We start from the raw sequence: 22,539 nt of genomic DNA, 5'->3' as shown, positions 1-22,539 counted from the left end.
CAGACACTTTTATCAGTAGGATACCGTTATCTGTCAAGTAACGTTATTCACAATCGGTGAAATATGCCCTTAATTGAACAAATACAAAGCTTATGCTCTATCTGCGTATTATAACAAGCTACAACTTTTGCCTTTACAGGCTGCGAATAAAAAACTTGAAATATAAATATGAATTAGATACTGAAAAGAAAAATATATCATAAGTTTTTATCCATTGGATACCGTTATGCATCAGATAACTTTATTTATTTATACTTTATTGTACACCACAAGTACATTTTAAACATTAAAAACATATTTGAAGATAGTTACAGACTGTTAAGCACAATGGGCGGAGTTATGGCTATTTTAGCCATTTCATCCAGACAACCCAAACTTTACCAGCAGCAGTTTTACTTACAATATCACTAGCTGTAGGAACAACAAGCTACCGTTACTCGTACCTATACCTATATAATTTGGTTAAAATTGTATTACTTAACTAACATCGTATCAATCATAAAAAAAAAATAACCATGATGGTAAGCGGTAAAACTTGACTAGCTTAGTTCTATGCAATTGCATATTTGTACATTATATGCATAATTAAATGCAAATGTAAAATTAATAAACACGTTCATTTAAACGTGACTTACCGCGATTATTATTTTGAGATTCCCAATCTTTCAGTGATATTATTCGTCTCGGTAATGGGATGATTGAATTGGATTTGTCGGTTAAGTTGTGTATTTCATGCAAGATATTAATTATTTTATAATAAAATATAGTTTTTTCAAAAGAGTAATTGCGGAGTTTCTTTCTTCTCTTCAGAATTAACATTTCGATCAATTAATTAAAACTACTATAATTTTAATTTAATAAATAAATAAATATCTTATAACATACCGATCCATACGCTCGTCTGTCCTGTTAGGTAAGAGCCGACCGATGATATAGCTAAATACTTTTTTTTGATAAATATACATAGAAATATTACATATATAAATAGAAATATTACATTAAGACTTATTATTATCATAATTTGTACAATGAGGAATGAGGAAAAGTGCTTTTCGAAAAGTAATTTTTGATTTTGATGATTATTGGGAATATTATAATAATAATCGTGGTAAGTCACATTTAATCGAAAGTGTTAATAATGACCGTTAAAGCTTAACTTATGTACATTGAAATACACTTCTTATGAGTGTTGGACGCGACCGAGATGAATAAAGAATGCTACCCGATCAGCGCTTCTCTCCCCACACTTGTTACACATAAATGCGTCCTTGTACCCATGAAAACCCATATGGATTGTGTGCATAGTTAGGTCTCCGAACGTTATATCGCAGTATTGGCAATGGTATGAAGTGCTGGTGGATGAGGTAGGGGATTCAGGTGACGCCTCCGACTCTCCGTCAAACTTATCCACTTCTGTTTTGGAATTTTCATGTTGTAGTTTTAATTCTGCTGGCTGTAACTTAAAGGCTTTACCTTTCCTACGACTCTTCGAAGCTGTTGTCGGAGTGACAGGTTCCGGTCGCTCATTGGGTGGAGGCGAGCATGCTTCATTCGTTTTATTATTTCTTAAGTCCAAAGCGTCGTTCGTTATTGGTGGAGTTGTGCTGAGCGGAGCAATTGGTGAATGAGGAAAGCTGTTAGGCGATTTTAGAGGTGGTGTTGCATTTAAGTTAGTTTCCCCACAGGAGAGGCGGGTTTGTAATATCGACTGTGGTATGGGATTCGGATGATGTTCAATAGTTTTTGGTGTTTCTTCCGTTGCTCTATTTTCATAATTATTATTCGGTGGAAACAAGAACGTATGTGGTAAAAGTGGAGGTAAATATGGGATATTTACAGGGAAATGATTTCCAAAGAGGGCGTGAGAAGTCGGCGGCGCTTGTAGCTTGTTATTATTGGCCATCATTTGTTCATCATATACTTTTGAAACGGATTTCTGTTTCGGTCCTCGGCGAGTACCGTAGACGTCAATTATTGGCAGGGGGTTCGGAGTACCGTCCATGTTTAATACCATAGCTGGATTGTGTTTATATTTGCGTAAGTGCAGTTTTAGCGAGTGACAGTACTTTGTGGCATAATTACAATCGGCACAACGGTACTGGTATACGTTGGAATGTGACTTTAGGTGAGAGTTCAACATCGATTTATTAACGCACGAGTAGGAACACTGAGAACACTGAAAGGGTTTAGATCCCAAATGGTTCCTCATATGATATTCGAGATGGTGCTTGTATTCAGTTACAAAAGGACACTTCCTACACGAGAGCATTTTTTCGGGTTTGATGTGGGCTCTTGAATGTTCCCAGAAACTAAGTTTTGTGACAGCAACGAATTCACACTGCTTACAGCGAAATGTCTTTACTTTACCGTGAGAATTAACAGCGGGCACACGTAGGCCTGGCTCATCATCAAATTCTTCATCTAGACCAGATCCGTCTTCACCACTTCCCCCATCACCGTCGGCTTTTGTTTGGTTTGCATCTAAACCTGAATCATCAAATCGTTCAAAGACTCGCTTTTGATCAGCGTCGGGGGAAGCTGGAGTCCTAGGAGATGATTTTGGCGATGAAACGTCTGCGCGGGCTATAGGCGTCGAAACGTGGGCTGGTGGTACCAGAGCACGTGGTGAACATGAAGTATATGCAGATCGATCAAATTCTTCACCACCTTTGCTCTCAAATCTAGGATGTGTTAGTAAGTTGTAAGGTAGGTTGTTGCGATACGACTTTAAATGTATATCTAGATTAGCTTTGGCTTTAAGAGACATAGTATCATAATAGTTCACAGAACTCAGTAGATCGTTTGCAATGTTTGGCGAATTCTCGTTTGAATCCTTACTTGAACATGAAGGCGAAGCACTGTGGAAACCTTCTGAATAGAAACCGCTGGCTTGTTCTTTGGAAAAGTTTCCCTCTTCGACCGGTTCCGTTTTCTATACAAAGTAATAAATGGTTTCTATTAATACTTTTTGTAAATTATAATTTGCTTTTTAGGTGAAAAATAGCACTCTAATCAGAATCGCTGCTCTTTGATATCAGTTATCGGTATTTTAAAACTATAATATTGTTCAATTTTTGTATTTAACTTTAGCTATATAAATAATAGTTTGTGTTAGGACTATTGGGTGTTACTTACTATTGGTTGCTGGCCCAGGGCTCCCCAGGGCTGCGTGTTTGTCGCGGGCGGCATGTCGGCGGGCACGGGTAGATTTAACATACCTATTATTAAAAGTGTGTTAATTAAAACACATAACTCACATACGAGTAAAAGAAAATTTAAAATATTATTTTTACTATTAAAATATTCGTTACATCATAATTTATGTTTACTTATGCCTACCGAATTAATTTAAGTAATTCGCAGAAAAATTTTGCTAGCGCGGCAAATCGTTAAAAAAACATAATTTGGTCACGTAGTAATATTGCGTTGTTGTAGTCGTTTTAAAATTAAATAATAATTAGCATCGTGTTTTATTCTCAAAGGTTCCGACAGCTATTAAGACTAATTATTGTGTTTTGTTTTTAAAACTTGCTAATTACGGCGTTTGTTTGAGGATTTTTTAATTTCTTTTTGTCGTTAATAGAATACCACTATTTTATTTGTTATAATTATAAAATAATTCCATCATGATGTTTTATAAAATATTTAACTCTTAAAAATGCTCAATAATGTAAGTACCTATTTACTATGTACAATAAAGTAGATGAAGGTAAATAAATAAAATATAATGAATTATTTTTAAACATTCGGATATCATTAATGTTTTTTTTAAATATACAACCATATAAAACAACCGTAAACAGAAGTTACCGTAAAAAAAAAAACAGAAAATTAATATCATAATACATAAACATACAAATCATTAATGTACAAACTAGGTTAGTTAAAGTTGAACCTAATCGCACAAAATATAAATTATTTATGGTAAAAACATATTATAATATGTCTACATCCTATTCATAATTCGTATAAGTATAATATTATAAAACATATAAACAAAAAAGATTTGAAAAATGTAGGTAGCTCAATTTACCTTTCTAATACTATCAGCGAACTTGCTGAACACAACACGATGCTTAACATCAATGTTTTGCACAACTTCACTTGAGTTTCTATCACAGTAGACAACATTAAAAATTATTTATTAATTACTTTTTAAATATCGTGTTTTAAAAATCGTGTGTGAAACTAAGGATACAACGTGCAGCTGGGACGGTCACGACGCGTCTAAGTGCGTTCGTGTATCACGATGAACTGAAAAAAGGTCTGTCAATTTTTATGCCCCGAACATCAATAAAAGTATTCTACTTTTGAACGAGACGAGTTTTCTAGAGCGAAAGGGAAAGAATGACACGTCGATATCTGTGTTCCTCTCTAGCCCCCACAGCCTATTTTTACGTCGAACCAATACGCGACCGGCTTCTGTGGGAGGGAATCAAGTTATTAAGTTATTGTTTATACGATATTAATAATAAAAAATAAGCAACTCCCGTCGCGCCGTCATTGTAATAAAGTGTCGGTTGTTGTTTCTGATATTATGTTGTAATAAAACTGGAACGCAGGCAAATGAGACTGTTATTATTTTTCCTATTGATACCCCTAAATATGATAATGAAATTTTTATGTTTATGCCCTTTTATTTGCAGCTTATAGTCGTTTATTTTTGAACTGAATTTGTTTATTGGTAGATTTAAGTACGGTTATTAATACACTAGTTAAACGTATGAATAATAAAAGTAAAATGTAATTATATAATATTGATTTTCATATAAAGATTTACTTGTAAGTATATAGTTCCAGACACCCTTATATGAATGTGCCGCAGATAAAAAGCTCTCATAAAAAGTGGAAGGCGCGGCGAAGGGGCGTCCAGCTTTTTATCACGGGAAACTAACCAATCGCAAAGAACCGTTTAAAAAAGGAATTTCATACATAACTGTTTTTAGAAATGTCGGTAGTATCACCCAATCAGAACGCAGATTCTAGTAATAGGTTTCACATTTTTCAGTTGTTATTCGTATGACATGAATTTTTAAAAGTCGCTGTTATTTTAACCGACTTTAAAAAAGGAGGAGGCGTGCATTTCGAAATCAAATTAAATTATTTTATATGTGCTACCTCATAGCTTTCTACTGGGTGGATCGATTTTGATGATTCTTTTTTTAATTGAAAGCTGGTGTTTTCATGTGATTATATTTAAATTTCACCGTGATCTGACGAGTAGTTTTTGACTTATCTCTAATAATGCGTTTTTAATTGATTATTTTTCCACTGTCAACGATGTATTAGGTACTTGTCATTCACAATTATTATAATCATAATTATTCTTAATCCTTCTCTTTCCTTCTGTCTCTCTTTCTCTCTCACACACATATAACTTCTATTTCAGGAATCAGGATCTACTGGGCTGATGGTATAGAAATAGTACGTGTATAATAAAGTACAGCATAGTTAGTAAATATTAAAATGCACCTGTGCAGCATTCAAAAGAATATTTTTTATTAAAAAAAATATAAAAGAAATTAAGCTCTTTTGAATCCTTAAATACTATTTTAGTGCCCGTTGTTTGAACACTTACAAAAACGACAATAGCTAAGCCTGTAGATTAGGATTAACCTTTAATTTCTCTATCCCTTCTTCCGATTTCAGTGAAGAAATGTTTCCTTTCAAAATGTAAAAAATAGGTGTTAATTATTTTATATAGCCCAAGAGCCCGATAGCGCCAGAACATCGTCATTTTATAAAATTTGAAAGTTTCTTAGCGCATCCCAAAACAGACGCAACGGCCAAATATGTACTTGAACTTATTGCACAAAATTACGCACGCGCACCTATGTTCAACCAAAATGTTTATCTGTCTGGCGACACACTTGCAGTGCTCCTGGTGTTGCAGGCGCCCAAAGATTACGGTAATCGCTGTCCATGCGGACCGTACGGCTTGTTTGTTACTACTTTTCTAATAAAAAATGACCATGCAAGTTAAGCACTGAAATTGCTACGTAGGTGTTGTGTGTGGTTCATCCTGACAGAGCCGAGAGCCTCTATGGATACAGGCCTAGAGGATGATCTCCTTACCCGGGCTTCCTTCACCGGGCGACGTTGCTTTCAGGGTCACATTATTTAAGGCCAGAGTCTTATGACTTTTAAAGTTCCGTTTCTTCACCTTTGACCGGTAAGGATAGAGTAATAAATGACCTTAATCGCAGGACATGTTTGTTGCGATCTCGGTTTGAAGCTGGCTAAAATCTTTTATTTTTTATAGCAGTATTTGTAATCTTTTGGCCTTTGCGTTTCATTAGCTAATCAATATGACTCCGCAACTTGGCGTAAGAATTCGTGTTGAGTGCATTATTAACCTTACTGTTTTGCATACCACCACAACCACCACCACCACCACTTCAGCCTAGCGCAGTTCACTGCTGGACATATGACTCAAGAATTTCGTGTCAAAAATAGCGTGAACTCATGTGTGTTGCCCTTAGTCACCACGCTGGGCAGGCGGGTTGGTGATCGCAGCGCTGTTTTTGTCGCACCGAAGACGCTGCAGCCTGTCTTCGACCTGTGTATTTCAAAGCCAGCAGTTGAATAGTTATTCCGCCATCGGTCGGCTTTTTTAAGTTCCAAGGTGGTAGTGGAACTGTGGTATCCCTTAGTCGCTTCTAACGACACCTACGGGAAGAGAGGGTGTGGCTATATTCTTTACTGCCGAAGACACACAGTTTTACACACAGTTATGGATTTATTGTGTCTGTTACGACTGGAAAGACAGTCATAACAGAGATGAACAATACAAATTAAACGTCTGTGTTTATAATCTAAATATCTAGTCATTATGTCATGAGCGGACATTGAAATTACTACCGCTAGCGTGACACAAAGTTATTTTTACTACCAAACCGTTGTCCATAAAACTTTAAGCAAGTCTATTTTAAAATACATTTACAGAAAAGAAAAATAATAATAATATACTTTAACAGAAAACACACATATAATATATTATTAAAAGATATTGAAGAAACGGCCTTTTTTATTTAGATCTATGTTAATAATTGTTTTGATATTAATTACAGAACAATTAAATAACGATAAAAAATCTATCAAATATTTAATTAGCACTTTAGGAAAATCGGATCGCAATTAAATAAAAAATGTCGTCAAAGAATTGTGGCGCCAGATATCTAATTTCATTCTTTAGATGTAAAATTTCAAAATACGTTAAAATGACTAAAATTGTGTTTTTAATTATTGAAAAAAAAAAAACAAAAAAATTGATGTTTCACTCTTACCAACCAGTAGGAAAAAAGTCATATGTCGTCGTAGTCGTATAACGATACGCATACGTCGTTGTTCAATATCTTTATATATTCATTTGTTATATATAAGCTTTGTTAATTTAAAATGTTGCAAAGGTCCCATACAATGGAATAAATAAGAAAGGAAGGAATAAAGCCAAAACATTTAAATGTTTATTTTACGCTTAACCCTGTAATATCCCACTACTGGGCATAGGCCTCTTTCCCCATGTAGGAGAAGGATCAGAGCTAAATCCACCACGCTGCTCCAATGCGGGTTGGCGGATATATTCCCTACTATGAGTAACGATCGCTATCAGGTGTACATGATAACAACCGGGACCGACGGCTTAACGTGCTCTCCGAGGCACGGTGGGGAGACACACAAGGACTGCACAAACACCCAGACCACGGCAAACACCCGTATGGCCAATACAAATGTTTGTAATGTTCGGGGATCGAACCCGCAACCGCCAGCGCAACGGGTACAATCCATGGCTGTAACCGTTGCGCTAACGTATGTAATGTGTGTTTAATCATTTCTAATTCAAAGCTTACATCAAAAATTTTATCCGTAAAATATTTTGAAAATCTCTACCAGACTAACGAAGATTAACTCGTTAGCCAGTCAGTTTTAAAAAGTGTGTGTGCAATTCACACATGGCAGAAGTGAAACTTCTGAAAAATCGTAGAAAGGAAGGCCATTGCTTTTTTTTCTATCGATGATAATAATAATAATAAATACTCTTTATTGTACACTACAAAGAAACATTACAAAAAAAGTAATACATACGAAGAAAGATGTACAAAGGCGGTCTTATAGCTAAGAGCGATTTCTTCTAGATAATTACGGTCTCGTAAAAAAGTTCGCGAGTGCTATGAATATATAATATATGCTATACGCGTTTTGAGAAGTAATGAATTCTTTTATATGTATATATTATCTTATTCTCTGCAAAACATTTATATGTTTGTTTCTTTATCGTGAAGTATTTTTTGTTTCAAAGAGTTTCAAATCATAACGAGTCTAAAGAAGTTTCACTTCGAAAATCAAACGTTTAACTGAGGTAATGCGCAGAAGGAAATTTCCTGCTCAAAATATGGAGCAGCCCGACTGGGGTAGTACCTCGACCTTACAGAAGACCACAGCTAAACAATACTGTTTTCAAACAGTGTTGTGTTCCTCTGGTGAGTAAGGTGTTCAGAGCTCCCAGGGAACTGGGGATGGGGTCGGCAACGCGCTTGCGATGCTTCTGGTATTGCAGACGTTTATAAACTACGGTAATCGCTTACTATTAGGTGAGCCATACGCTTTTTTGGCGATCTAGTTTTATAAAAAACAAAATAAACAAAAACGTATGTAAGCAATTCTTGTTGACTAATTGGCGTCTAGTTTCAAACTATAAACGTGACAGTCCTTTTCCGAGAAACTCGCTACACTTGCTAACAAATTTAGCATTCATTTATTTGAATATTATGGAAATTAGCAAACCTTTTAATAAAAAGTAAAGAATGAGGGTCCTAAAAAGGTTTTTTTTGAATTTTTTTATTACGAGGACAAGAGCAAATGGTGTAGCAGTAGACCATTCTCAACAGATACGAGTATATTGTCTACAAATTGAATATTTTTAATGGGGTTCCCTTAGATTATTAAACAAAAGGAACATCTTTTAGTCTTTTTTTATTAATTTGCGAGGATTCCTTCCTTATTTAAAATTCCTAATTAAAAAAAAAGACGGTGTGATCCATGTGATTTCATTTAAATTTAATAGAAATCTGAAAAGGGCTTTTCAAGTTATATCTAGTAATGCGTTTTACTTGACTATTTTTTCGTTGACCTACGTTGTATTATACTGCACAACTTTTGACTGGGTGAACCAATCTGGATGATGCTTATTTTAAACGAAAGCTGATGCTTATTTTGTAGTCACATTTTGATCGCCTACACTTGACTATTTTTTCGTGTACCTATGTTGTATTACTTGTCTATGTAATTGAAGTCGGTTTTTTTTCCATTTGCGATTAAACACAATTATTTGTAACAATCATTGCGCAATACATTTCTCTATCTCACTCTCTTTCTAAATTAATAGTTTTCGATATATTTTTCTCTATGTTTTTCTATCTATTTAAAGTTAAATGAGTAATATGACTATAGTTTTCATCAATTGATGACGTGATGTTAATGTAATCATCATCATCACATCAGCCTTTCGCAGTCCACTGCTGGACATAGGCCTCCACAAGTTCACGCCAAAAATGGCGTGAACTCATGTGTTTTGCCCATCGTCACCACGCTGGGCAGGCGGGATGGTGACGTTAATGTAAATGAGTCTTGTATAAATATTTTAAATTAAGATCTAATAATAGTTAATAGCATCTGATAATATTGTTAATAATATTAGTTTATTTATAATGTTTTTCATACATTATGATTTAAAGAACTTTTATAAATGACTTAACTATGTACTAATTGTGTTTGTTCGTTTGTTGTTTAATAATTTTGTGAGCATGTAGTTGTGTGTTGAGCATGTTGTTACTCTCACATTACCTAATTTGGTATATTTGGTAGTGATTAGTTAATCACCTATCGCAAAAAAGTATTTTATTTTTTATTTTTATAATTAGATAGGCTTGCGTTTGCCCACTATTTCACCTGATGTTAAGTGAGAATGTGGTCTAGGACGGAGCACGCTTACCAAGAGTTAGTAGCCTATTCATTCGCGACACAAGATCCCCACATTGCAGGTGTCCGGAAACACAGAAAAGAAGAAAAATGGAACATATAAAAAACTCAAACAACATCGGTTTGAGTTAACTCAGTTTTATTATAATACGTTAAACAAAAAGAAAAAAGGAACTGCAAACAACTATTTATTTATTATTTATTGTAACAAATACAAAAAGATTGCCGAATTTTCAGTTGTTTTTTTTTTGCTTTGTAGTAAGTCAATCAAAGGAGTAAATTTTTTAAAAACATGTATGAAATTTTTTACGATTTCGTAAAACATCAAATTTTATTTAAGTTTTACGTTTGATTGTTCAGATGTATGTATACACACATAGCAGCTCCTGTCGTTGTTCTCCGCTCTACGTGACATTGGGAGAATCAACCGTGCTCCACTGGCACAACTAAAAGCCATTAAACCAATCAATCAATCAATCACCTCCTGTCGTGTTAGCTAGTTAAAATAATTTCGACACACACACACACATACACACACATACACGCATCAGCTTAACGCAGTCTATTGCTGGACATAGGCCTACACAAGTTTGCGCCATAAATTGCGTGAACTCATGTGTATTGTCCATAGTGACCACGCTGGGCAGGCGGGTTGGTGACCGTAGGGCTGGCTTTATCGCACCAAAGACGCTTCTGCCCGTCTTCGGCCTGTGTATTTCAAAGCCAGTTTCAGTCATTTTGTTGACAATCAAAGTTTAAATAATCAATGCTTCATGTTTGTATAACTCAAGATGATCTTGATCAGGGTGTTTGTGTTTGTATTGTGCATTTTCGGACTACCCACATAAATTTCACATACCACTAAAGGCCTTTAAATATAAGATTTTCGTTTATTTATTTAAGGTTACACTTATTTACGCCTTAAAGCGATTATATAACCTATGTAGGCTATAAAAATCTGTATCCAATTGTACAGAATTGAGCTCATTCTGATTCCATTAAGAGTAATATGAACGAATGTAAGAACCACTTAGACTATCATAGCTAAGATAATCCATCATATTAAGATAGAACAAGTCTAGAGATATTAGCCTAAAAAGGTCAACGTAGCATATGTACAAATATAAAAAAGAATATATTTGATTATTTACTTTATGGCACACTACTTTAATTACATCGACAAGTAATAACTACGTAAGTCGACGAAAAAATTAACAAAGGCACTAGTCGTCACTACGATTTTCGAGGGTTTCCCGCGATTTCTCTGGGATCTCATCATCAGATCCTGGTTTCCTTTTTACGGTACCACACTTAGGATATCTCATTTCCAACAAATTAAGAATTATCAAAATCGGTTCATAAACGACGAAGTTATCCCCAAACATACATAAAAAAATTAAAATATATTTGGTAGAATTGAGTAACCTCCTCCTTCTTTGAAGTCTGTTAAAAAAGAAACAAATCATATTAAAATCTATATAATATGTACACATCTTTAGGCAATTGACTCATCACGAAATCTTAAAACAATAGATGTAATTTTTTTTAAACTTTTTTTTACATAAATCTTCATAAAAGATCTTCTGATATATAAAAATCTCGTGTCACATTGTTTGATACCGAACTGCTCCGTAACAGATTTTTTTTATAGAAGATGGGGCAAACAGTTGACTCACCGCACACACACACACACACACACACACACTCACAGATTGACCGAACTTCATGAAATACTTTGTGTATATTTGGTAGGTCTGAGATTTCATGAGTAATTTTAATAGAGATCATGGGTAATTTTAATAGCTTTAGTTGATAATGATGTTTCCATTCATATAACATAACTTTATGTATAATTATATGTGTATCTTCATTTCCTAGCGATTTCACTAAATTGAATAATTCTTATCTACCCACTTCAGCCTAATACAGCCCACTGTTGGACATAGGCCTCCACAAGTTCACGCCAAAAATGGAGTGAACTCATGTGTTTTGCTCATAGTCACCACGCTGGGCAGGCGGGTTGGTGACCGTAGAGCTGGTTTTGTCGCGCCGAAGACGCTGCTGTCCGTCTTCGGCCTGTGTATTTCAAAACCAGCAGTTGGATGGTTCTTCCTCCATCGGTCGGCTTTTTAAGTTCCAAAGTGGTAGTGGAACTGTGTTATCCCTTAGTCACCTCTTACGACGACCACGGAAAGAGAGGGGTTGGTTATATTCTTAATGCCGTAACCACACAACAATTCTTATCTATTTATTTATTATTTACAGGATATGGTTTGTATTAAAGAAAATTAAAAAATATGGTGGTACGCTAGCTCGCCGAGTCAGCTAATTTAATAATATTTTGTTTTTAATAAATACATACATCAAATGGATCAAATCACATTAGTTAAAAACGTTCGTCACACAGCTTGTTTATTTGTCCTAATAAACATTTGTGTGTGTATGTTTATCGTTTTAAAACACAACATATCAAGAATCGTTTATTTTTAATTAGTGTTATAGGCAAGCTGTTATCATTTCCTTTGTCGGGGGTACATTTGTCACTTTTTATCGTGTCTGCGGTTATTAAAAATCAAATAACGATTTATTTAAGCAATTATATTGATTTAATGACGTTAATGTTTTCGATGTGGCATATAAATAAATTGATTGTAATATTATTTTGTTGTTGTGCTCTCTTCCAATTGGTGTCGTAAGAGGCGACTAAGGTATAACACAGTTCTACTACCACATTGGAACTTATAAAGCCGACCTATGGCGGGATAACCATTCGACTGCTGGCTTTAAAATACACAGGCTGAAGAAGCAGCGTCTTCGGTGCGACAAAGCCAGCCCTGCGATCACCGACCCGCCTGCCCAGCGCACTGTGGAATATGGCTGAACAAAGGCATATCATAAATCAGTTTGACCAATGGCAGAAATAGGCTACTTTATTAATTTTAATTAATAGTTCGATAGTCGGACTTTAATATTATGTAAGAATTAGTATGTTTTTGGCGCAAATAAATTGTTTTAGATGAAGTAATGTTAACCGTTTTACTAATGAGAAAATTCAACTTCTTTGTGTACAATTTTTAAAAAGATACAATTAAAAATCTTGAAGAGTAAAGTATGGCGTATAATATATTTTTGAAAAGATCATAAAAAAAAGAAATTTTTAAAAAAATATTTTAATATATATATTTTTTGATGAATTATGTATGTGTTTACGATAAAACAACACATGGACGAAAAATATAAATATCTGAACTTCGTCGAAGCTTTTAATACTTACCGACGCTTTCCGATGCTTTGAAATTAATGTTTATTTATAGCTTAGATGCTCTTGAAAAACATATAAAAAACTAGCTATACTTATTTGCTCTTAAGGAAGATATATGAAAAAATAGTAACACGAGTCTGGGAACGGAAATCTATATCAATTGCGGTTTTGCAATTTTATTTTGATCAGTTTGTTGTGGTATACGTATCAACTAATTGTATTTTACTATTATAATTTTACTCATAAAACATAACATAACATAACAATACACTTTATTGTACACCAAAACAGAAATAATACATATTATGGACTTAAACAGAGTATCATCAGGCACAAAGGGCGGCCTTATCGCTAAAAAGCGATCTCTTCCAGGCAACCTAGGGGCAGAGGAGATGGTATTGTGTCAGTGTAGGTGTACAAATTGAGACATAAACGTTTGAATATATTTACTTATTTACATACATACATACATAAACACATACATAAATACATACATACGTACATACGTACATACATACATACATACACATATACATAAATATACATAAATACAAATATACATAAACATATACATACACAAACACATACATACAAACATACATACATACATACATATGTATATAATTTTATTCACGTTGAATATCAAGATAATGCTTCCTGACAGCCTTTTTAAAAATAGAAAGCGATTGTACACGTCTAATATGCAAGGGTAAAGAATTCCAAAGTCGAGAAGCTTGAACAGTGAAAGATTTGGTATAAAAGGAAGAGGAGTGAGGGGGAATTTCAAGAAGTAAGGTATTCTCAGAACGAAGACTGCGTTCATGGATATCACTAAGAAATTTAAATCGTTGCTTTAGATAAGCAGGTGCAACAGGGTTAAATAGAATAGAGTAAAGTATGTTAAGAATATGCGTATTTCTGCGAAAGCGAATAGGGAGCCACTTAAGTTTTTTACGGAATTCAGAGATATGATCATATTTACGAAGTCCAAATACGAATCGTATACATAAATTCTGTATTCGCTCAAGTTTATTAATCTGCTCTTCAGTAATGTCAAGATAACATGTGTCTGCGTAGTCCAGAATTGGTAATAGAAGACTATTTGCAAGAGCAATTTTGGTGGGAATTGGAACATTTTATTATTCTTATCATTTTCTGGGGGAAAATAGATATTAAAAAGAATCCCACGTTTTAAAACAGTATAAAAAGCTCTGTAACAATATATTTCTCCAATACAAATTCAGTTGTAGTTTCGTTAAGCACCTAACAACAATTTTGTTATTTAAAATGTCTATGTCTTCTTTTAGTTAAAACAACTGCGGCACTAGCAGCATTTTTAAAAGACAAACAAGTTTCTGAAGATAACACATGTTTTACTATCGGCAATATTCAAAGGACTATCATATCTTCCTTTTATAAATGTTGAAAAGAAGCAGAGCGCGTCCAGGATCGATTTTTAAAAAAATAATGACAATTGGTTGGATTCCGAATATTCCGTGACCATACCGACATCAGAAAACGTGCCAACCGACTCTACACCGGCAGCGTGGTGACTATGAGCAACACACATGAGTTCACGCCATTTTTGACGCGAACTTGGTATGGCCTATGTCCGGGACTGCTGTATGTGTATATGCTGGACTGCGATAGGCTAAAATGATGATGATGATGATGATGATGAATATTTTTGACTAGCTGAACCGGCGATTATTTTTAATTTTCTTCAACTTCCAAATATTAACTAACTTTAACTTACTTATACAACTTCACTTCAGAGTTATTTTGTAAATATTTAAATGAAAACCAGCATGGTTTTGTTAAGGGAAGATTAATAAACACAAATCTGATTCTGTACGTAGAAGAAATTACAAAACACATTGATAGCAATAAACAAGTCGATGATCTGAACACAGACTTTAGCAAAGCCTTTGATAGAGTTCCACGCCAACTTATGTTAAAAAAGTTGTTGGCGTACGGTGTTGTTGGTTCTATGTTGTGTTGGCTAGAATCATACCTTTCGAAGCGAATTTTTTACGTAGTAGTCAATGGCTTTACCTCCACACCACGCGACATAAACTCTGGAGGGCCACAGGGATCTCTTCTCGGTCCAATTCTTTTTAACATCTTTGTGAATGACCTTCCTCACTTCATAATGCATTCTATCCCTTCCTTGTACGCTGATGACCTTAAGTTGTGGAAGGTTGTTGACACAGAAGAAGATGTTTCCCTTCTACAAAGTGACCTAAATGCTCTCGTGTGCTGGTGCGGAAGAAATGGTATGGAGCTCAACATCAAGAAATGTAATTACATAAAATTCACGAGAAAATAGTTTCCCATCTCACCGGTCGACTTTATTAACCGCCAGCGCAACAGCTACAATCCATAGATGTGACCGCTGCGCCAACGCGGCGTCATTGGATTGGATTGTGTAATTAGCGCAAATAAATTAAATATTATACTCCAGATGTAAGTAACATTGTAACAATCGTTGGTGTACCAAATAAATAAATAAATAAATAACGAACCCAAAAAAAAACTTACATTGTAATCGTTTGGCAGATATACGCGTACATATATTTCGGAAATTAATTTCTATACATGCAACTTTTTTAATGACAATTTAATTGGGTCTGACCAGTAATTTTCGAGTCATATCTAATACTGCGAATTACTTGACTATTTTTTCGTCGACCTACGTTGTATTATACCTACCGCATAACTTTTCACTGGGTTTACCGATTTGAAAATTCTTACTGCATTTAAAAAGCTAATTCAGGTTGTCACGTGACGGTCTTACTTAAATTTCATCAATATCTAATAACAACTTTCTGAGTAATTTTTGATAACGCGTATTTACTTGACTATTTTTTCGTGTCCCTACGTTCTAGTACTTGTCGATGTAATTGAAGTCAGAAGAAATGTATACGAGTATATACGTATTACATCTATCGACTGTGTGAATCTTAAACATTAAACAAGAAACAAAAAAAATTGGATTTGTTATAAATCTTGTTCTAAAGATAGCCTTATTATTTTTGTTGGTTACAATCTACAAACTTAACACTAGGATATAGAAGGGTCCTTACCGCGAGTAATATGATTGTGATAACACAGGCACACAAAACGAAGGTAACAACTTTGATAAGGACAACTTATTATAACTGACAACTTATTATATATTTCTTGGAAGACCTTAACAATTAGAAGATTTCTTTTTTTAAATATTGACTCGCATATGTTATCATTTTTAGTAGATATTTTGTAGCAAATAAAATAGAATTATATTACAAAATTAGGGATTGTATACATTATTTAACTATTATTTAAATACCTATTATTTATACATATTTATATTAAAGGGTTATTTTCTACTTCTTCTAATTAATATATTAATGTGTATTAAAATACGGTTGAAAAAAAAGAGATTTATGGCCTATATTACCGGTTTCTGCGCAATCTATTGACACGATGTATTAACATTACACGCTGTCAGCTTTAAAATAAGAAGGCTTTAACTTATGATAAATCTCGAAATTTAAAATAAGTTGTTTTCGCTGAATCAATTGCGTATTTTTTCCTTTATATAACTGATATATAGATTAAGATACGTTTTATAAACGCTAGTAATCACCAATCACGTTGGATATGTCCATTTTCCGGTCAGCGCACCGACATAGAAATATTCTTAGGGCTGTGAGAGTGCCCTTATCGCGAGTAAAAAGTAATGCGCTCAGCCTTTATGGCAGTTGCGAGACACGGTCTTTATTACGGAGGGCAGGCAGGAGGGCTAGCGGCACACTGAGGACCGGCCATTACATTTAATATGAAGTAATGTTTAATATATTACTACTTTTTTGGAGTTATCTAAGTAAGATTGCCGGTTTAGGCTGGATGAGGATTGCGGAAAACCGGTATGTCTGGCACGAACTTGGGGAGGCCTATGTCCAGCAGTGGACTACAATAGGCTGACTGACTGATTGACTTCTTAAGAAATCTTTCTTGAGAAGAATCATGTCGATGTAATTAAAGTCGGTTTTTTTTTTCGGTCGGTTTTGTCTGAGTTTTTTATTAACTTAGTTGTTGTATTTATTGAAATCGAACCGATTAAACTGAACCAATGTTTTAACAAAGCACAGTGATATATTATTAAGTAATAAATTAATAATGCCGCGTTGGCGCAACGGTTACAGCCATGGATTGTACCTGTTGCGCTGGCGGTTGCGGGTTCAATCCCCGCACATGACAAACATTTGTATTGGCCATACAGGTGTTTGCAGTGGTCTGGGTGTTTGTGCAGTCCTTGTGGGTCTTCCTACCGTGCCTCAGACAGCACGTTAAGCCGTCGGTCCCGGTTGTTATCGTGTACACCTGATAGCGATCGTTACTCATAGTAGGGAATATATCCGCCAACCCGCATTGGAGCAGCGTGGTGGATTAAGCTCTGATCCTTCTCCTTTATGGGGAAAGAGGTCTATGCCCAATAGTGGGATATTACAGGCTGAAGCGAAAAAATTTTTAATAATGTATCATATTAATAAATAAAGAACCCGGTGTGTTCCTGGGAAGGCGGTATTATTTCCCCTCGCATAAAAAATGATTGTACCTTCAAATCTATCCCGGGCTAGGGCGGCTCCCTCGCCGCCCCCCTAATGTGCCCCCACTGCGTATATGAATGAGTCGATCTTATGTGAGGATAAAATACCTTGAGTGCCTCGCCGGACTATAGCTTTTTCTAGTTTTTATATTATAGACCAAAATACGGTGCAGATTATATACAGATATTTACTATAAAACTTTCCTTTAAGATATAGGCTATCTTTTGGACATTCTTCTGCTTATTTGGTTCATAACGATCGTGATCTTATATGTAGGCTATTCACTTACATTTTCAATCTAGTATTTTTTGTTTTCTTATTCATTTTTAAGCTAAGTTTTTTTATGTATTTAAATAAACATAGGCTAGTCAAAGTAAAAAAAAAAGGTTATTAACTAATTGAAACACGGACGAAGGCGACTTCGCGGGAACGAGCTAGTCTACCTTATATCACTCACGTGTATTATATTATGTTATAATATCTAACAGTCCTTACCCGTACAGGTTGTTATTGTTAGTCACTACCCGTGCCTTAAAATAAGAATATTATAAATAACCTGTGCCCATGACTTCGTCCGCGTGGAATTTAACAAAAAAGTCGTTAGTCAGTTTGTAGAGTCATAAAATAAATAAATTTCTAAGATAAAAGTAGCCTAAGTTACTCCTTATCACATCAGCTATCTCTGCCCGTGAAAGTTGCGTCAAAATCGGTCCAGCCGTTTCAGAGTTTAGCCGGAACAAACAGACTGACAGACAGACGGACAAAAATTGTAAAAAATGTTATTTTGTTATATGTACCGTGTATACACCCATATGAATTTAGTAAAAAGCGATTATTTTAATATTACAAACAGGCACTCAAATTTTATTTATTTGTATAGATTACAATAATAAATAAACTCTTCAAATTTAATGGTCTCCAGTAAGACTTTCTCCTGTGTCATCGGTGAAACACACACAACATCAAACGCCAAGACAACGATAAACAACTATATATCCTAATCTAATGTCTGCTGTGAGCGGGGACCGAACCTGCAACCGCCAGCGTAACGGTCAGTGCTGTGACCAACGCGTCGTTAAATTGTTAAAAAGGAAATTCATAGACACGTGTGCGCTACAAACAAGTATATGTAGGTATTCGTCAATGATTAAAAGGACTTGTAAAAACATACATTTCAGACTTTTTTGTAAAGCGTGACGTCATCATCGGCAACGCTTTAGTCATGCTCCCGATGTTTCGGTGTCTATGTCTATGTAAACGTGTAATAGTATTCGGAAGACCAGGCAATTTTTTTGCTACTATTGTTACACAAGAACAATGCTTAATTGATTCACTTTTTAGCGTCACAATGCTGGGCAAAGGACTCAAACGTACAGAGAAAGAAGCCTTTGGCAAGCAGTGAAACAAATGCTTTTCGCAAATAAGTTTACGATAAACTGAAGAAACTTTGCTTTTCATGCGATTTTCAGACAGATTAATTTATTACAAAAATATGTATGTAAATATGTCTATATAAATAAATAAATAAAAAAATTATTTAATTTAATTAATACAAAATATTATACATGTTTACAATTCACAACTTAAGAACTAAATATTTACAGATAGTTTTGGTATAAATCATGTCTGCGTGGAATTGTGCCAAGAATGCTGGCAGCATTTCCCCGTTGAATCGCTATGCCGATTCTCTGGGCAAAAAATGCACCAGCCCTCTTGTCACCAGTGGAGGCAATAAGGCGAGGTGTTATCTCATTTAAAAATTTTTTAGCACTGCTACTCCAAGGTCCAAGTGTTTCGACTGCAAACGGCACAAAGATGTAATTTGGAATTAGTGACGAATATTTGTGCCGTTTAGTCGTTTCAGCTTTTTCCGCTGCGGCTCCCACTTTTAAGGCTGTTTCCCTGACATGAGACGGAGCAAGTGTGTCAACGCAGGTTGCGTCCCACAAAAGCGCCCGTCCCCTTTCACAGGGAACCAACGTCAATCCATCAGGTCTCTTGCCATCATTGCGACTAATTCCAGTTGGCTCGATAAGAGCAGGAACGTCGATAGTGGCAAGAGCCCTTTTTATGGTATCGTTTAGGGAACCGTGGCGGGAAAACCTACCTGAACTCTTGTTACAGGAAAGGCCGTGTAGTCCGAAAGAATCGACCTCTTTTCCGCACGGACATCTGTGTTCAAAGCACAGTGGAGCTCCCAACCGGAGACCGAGAGCAATTCTAAAACTTTCATTGTCTAAAAGTGTCCCAAGATTTTTTGACGGCATTGCGTGTAACCAGTGACCTGACTCTTTATTTGACACAGCTAGAAGCCTGGCACGGTTTTTGTCACTTGTAAGATTTTGCGTCAAACTTATATGAGTATTGTGAACTATTGGTATATCCCAAAGTTTTTGTTTTGTAACGTCCTTCGGGATATCGCCATTAGGACACATTAACTTCCAGTTTTCTATTGCATCTGTAGCATCTGTAATTTGGACTGAATTAGATTTTAAGATGTCAGAACATAAACCCTTGATACTATGCACAGAAGCAAGAAACGCAGGAAGAGCGACACTAGAAATTTTTCTCACGCCGATGCCACCATCTCTAATTGGTAAAGTAGCTTGAGTCCATGAATTTTCATCAAAAGATAAATTTAGAATTTTTTCTAATGAATTTTTTAAAGTGGCATCAAGTTTTTCGGTCATTCTAGGAAATTTCCAAATTGGGCTTGCGCGTAAAATATACATTAATTTTGGGACAAATAGACAATATTTTAATATAGTGTAGGCAATATGAGATTTTAGAGTGCCCAATTTGTCAGTGTTTTCAACAAATATTTTAATTTTATTATCCAAAATTGGCTGTATGCCTTCATCAAAAAGCGGTGCACCTAGAAGACAAAGTGTACTTCTTTGAAGTATTTTTAAATTAGGAGCAATTTTATTAAATGATTCCGTTGCCAAATTAATTTTGGAAAGTGATAGAATATCTGTGAAGAAAATTTCACATTTTGAAAAATTTAATTTGAGACCAATTTTATCAAACTCGTTTTTAATTTTAATTAAGTCTTCAACGACATCGTCCACTTTACCTCCTATGGTTCCATCATCTAGGTACCATATGTTCAATTTTGATTTTAAATTTGAGATACATTTGTGGATACCTAGACTAAAAAGAGCCGGACCTAGTGGGTCTCCTTGCTGAACGCCGACATTAGAAAAAATTGTATTTTCGCCAAAAAGTAGTTTAGATGGTGAACTGTAACATTGCCAAACATAAGGATAAATTTCAGGAAGATGTAATGAAACTTCGTTAAGCAAGGTTGCTCTGTCTAAAGAATTAAAAGCATTCTTTACATCAACTTTCAGCAGAACTTCAGCCTCATTACTTTTTAAAAAAGTACGAGCCGCGTGAACTGCTGCTTCACAGCCTCCTTTGCTTCCAAAGCCCAATTGTATTGGTTGAAATTTTGTTTTTAGGCTGGAGACTATGTGTCTACATGCCAATTTAGACGCCAGACGGCGAAATGTGGTCCCAATAGCAATCGGACGGATACTACCGTCTTTTTTGTTAAAGGCACATAGTCTTGCACCGTAAATATGAGACAAAAAAGATGAAGATACCTTGCCAGATAACATGAAATTACAAAGATTGGTTATGTCATTCAAGAGAGCCCTGCCAGCGTCACCGGCTGAGACACTCACAAGATCTTTAAGATGTTGTGGTGTGATGCCGTCTATGCCGCTAGCAGAGCCACTTGTGAACGACATAATTGCAGCATAGGTGTCTTCATCTTTAACCTGTAAAACATTATTGAAAATAGGTGGACTTGGGAGCAAGGACGCCGGATTCGGTAAGGGATGCTTTTCACGTAAGGCTTCTAGCGTTTTATTATCAAAAGGTGCGAGGGTATCACTAGAGAAAAGAATGCGAGCTGCATTCTTAAGATCTCCATCCATTGCTTTATTTTCAATAATTTTACTAGAATCAGAATATAATAAAAAAATAAATAAACAAACGTTTAGTTTTGAATTGGTCAGGGTTTAAAGTAAACTGATTGAAATATGACGAAATAAAGTCACCTGATATATTTTACAGATTAACCTGTTCCCAATCTTTGAGATATAACTAAATGTATGGGCGGTAATTTTTTACAGTTCCACAAAAAAAAAAACCGTAAAACTTATCTAGCTTTAAAGATAAATAGCCATACTCATTCGAACTTCTAAAAAAGTTACATAACAATGACATCATCGGAAATATAAAAGGCGCCTTAAAAATTTCATACACGCGAATTTATCGCTAAATAAAAAAATCAGCGAAAATAAATTTAATTGCCGGTCACCAATGCGAGGACGGGAATCGCTTAATACGATTCCCTCGGTGTTGATAGGAATGTTACCTACTATCTGTATATCTAGTAATAGTATTTAGCTGTTGTTTTGCCACGTGTACTTATAATGATTCTTTTTACGAATCGTTCTAAACCGTGCGTATAGCGCTTTGCACCCGATCTGTATTTACATACAAATAAAATATAATAAATATGCTATGATTAATTCAACGAATTAACCTTTTACTGTTAATTCGGTTGTTATTTGAATAGTTCTGTATTTTTTATATGATTGCGTTATATTTTAATTTTCTAAGGTCATGTAATATATGTTGCTATATCAACATATATTACATGGCCTTAATCAATGTCAATATATATGTAGA

The 22,539-nt window shown here is 35.0% G+C and overlaps 1 protein-coding gene across 1 annotated transcript; it reads right to left on the bottom strand.

The window, feature by feature from the left end:
- Window positions 1-1,180: 1,180 nt before the first annotated feature.
- Window positions 1,181-21,779, bottom strand: LOC123658920 (protein hunchback). The gene is made up of 4 exons (XM_045594213.1): window positions 21,525-21,779; window positions 6,076-6,163; window positions 3,136-3,218; window positions 1,181-2,932 (listed from the first exon to the last, which is right to left on the bottom strand). Exons 1-4 carry the CDS (start codon window positions 21,777-21,779, stop codon window positions 1,181-1,183), a joined length of 2,178 nt encoding a protein of 725 aa, XP_045450169.1.
- Window positions 21,780-22,539: the final 760 nt, after the last annotated feature.

Source organism: Melitaea cinxia, chromosome 2 (genome assembly GCF_905220565.1).
Source record: "Melitaea cinxia chromosome 2, ilMelCinx1.1, whole genome shotgun sequence".
NCBI classification, from domain to species: domain Eukaryota; kingdom Metazoa; phylum Arthropoda; class Insecta; order Lepidoptera; family Nymphalidae; genus Melitaea; species Melitaea cinxia.
Note: the sequence above shows the minus strand (reverse complement) of the source record. Positions and strands in the feature narration are given on the sequence as shown.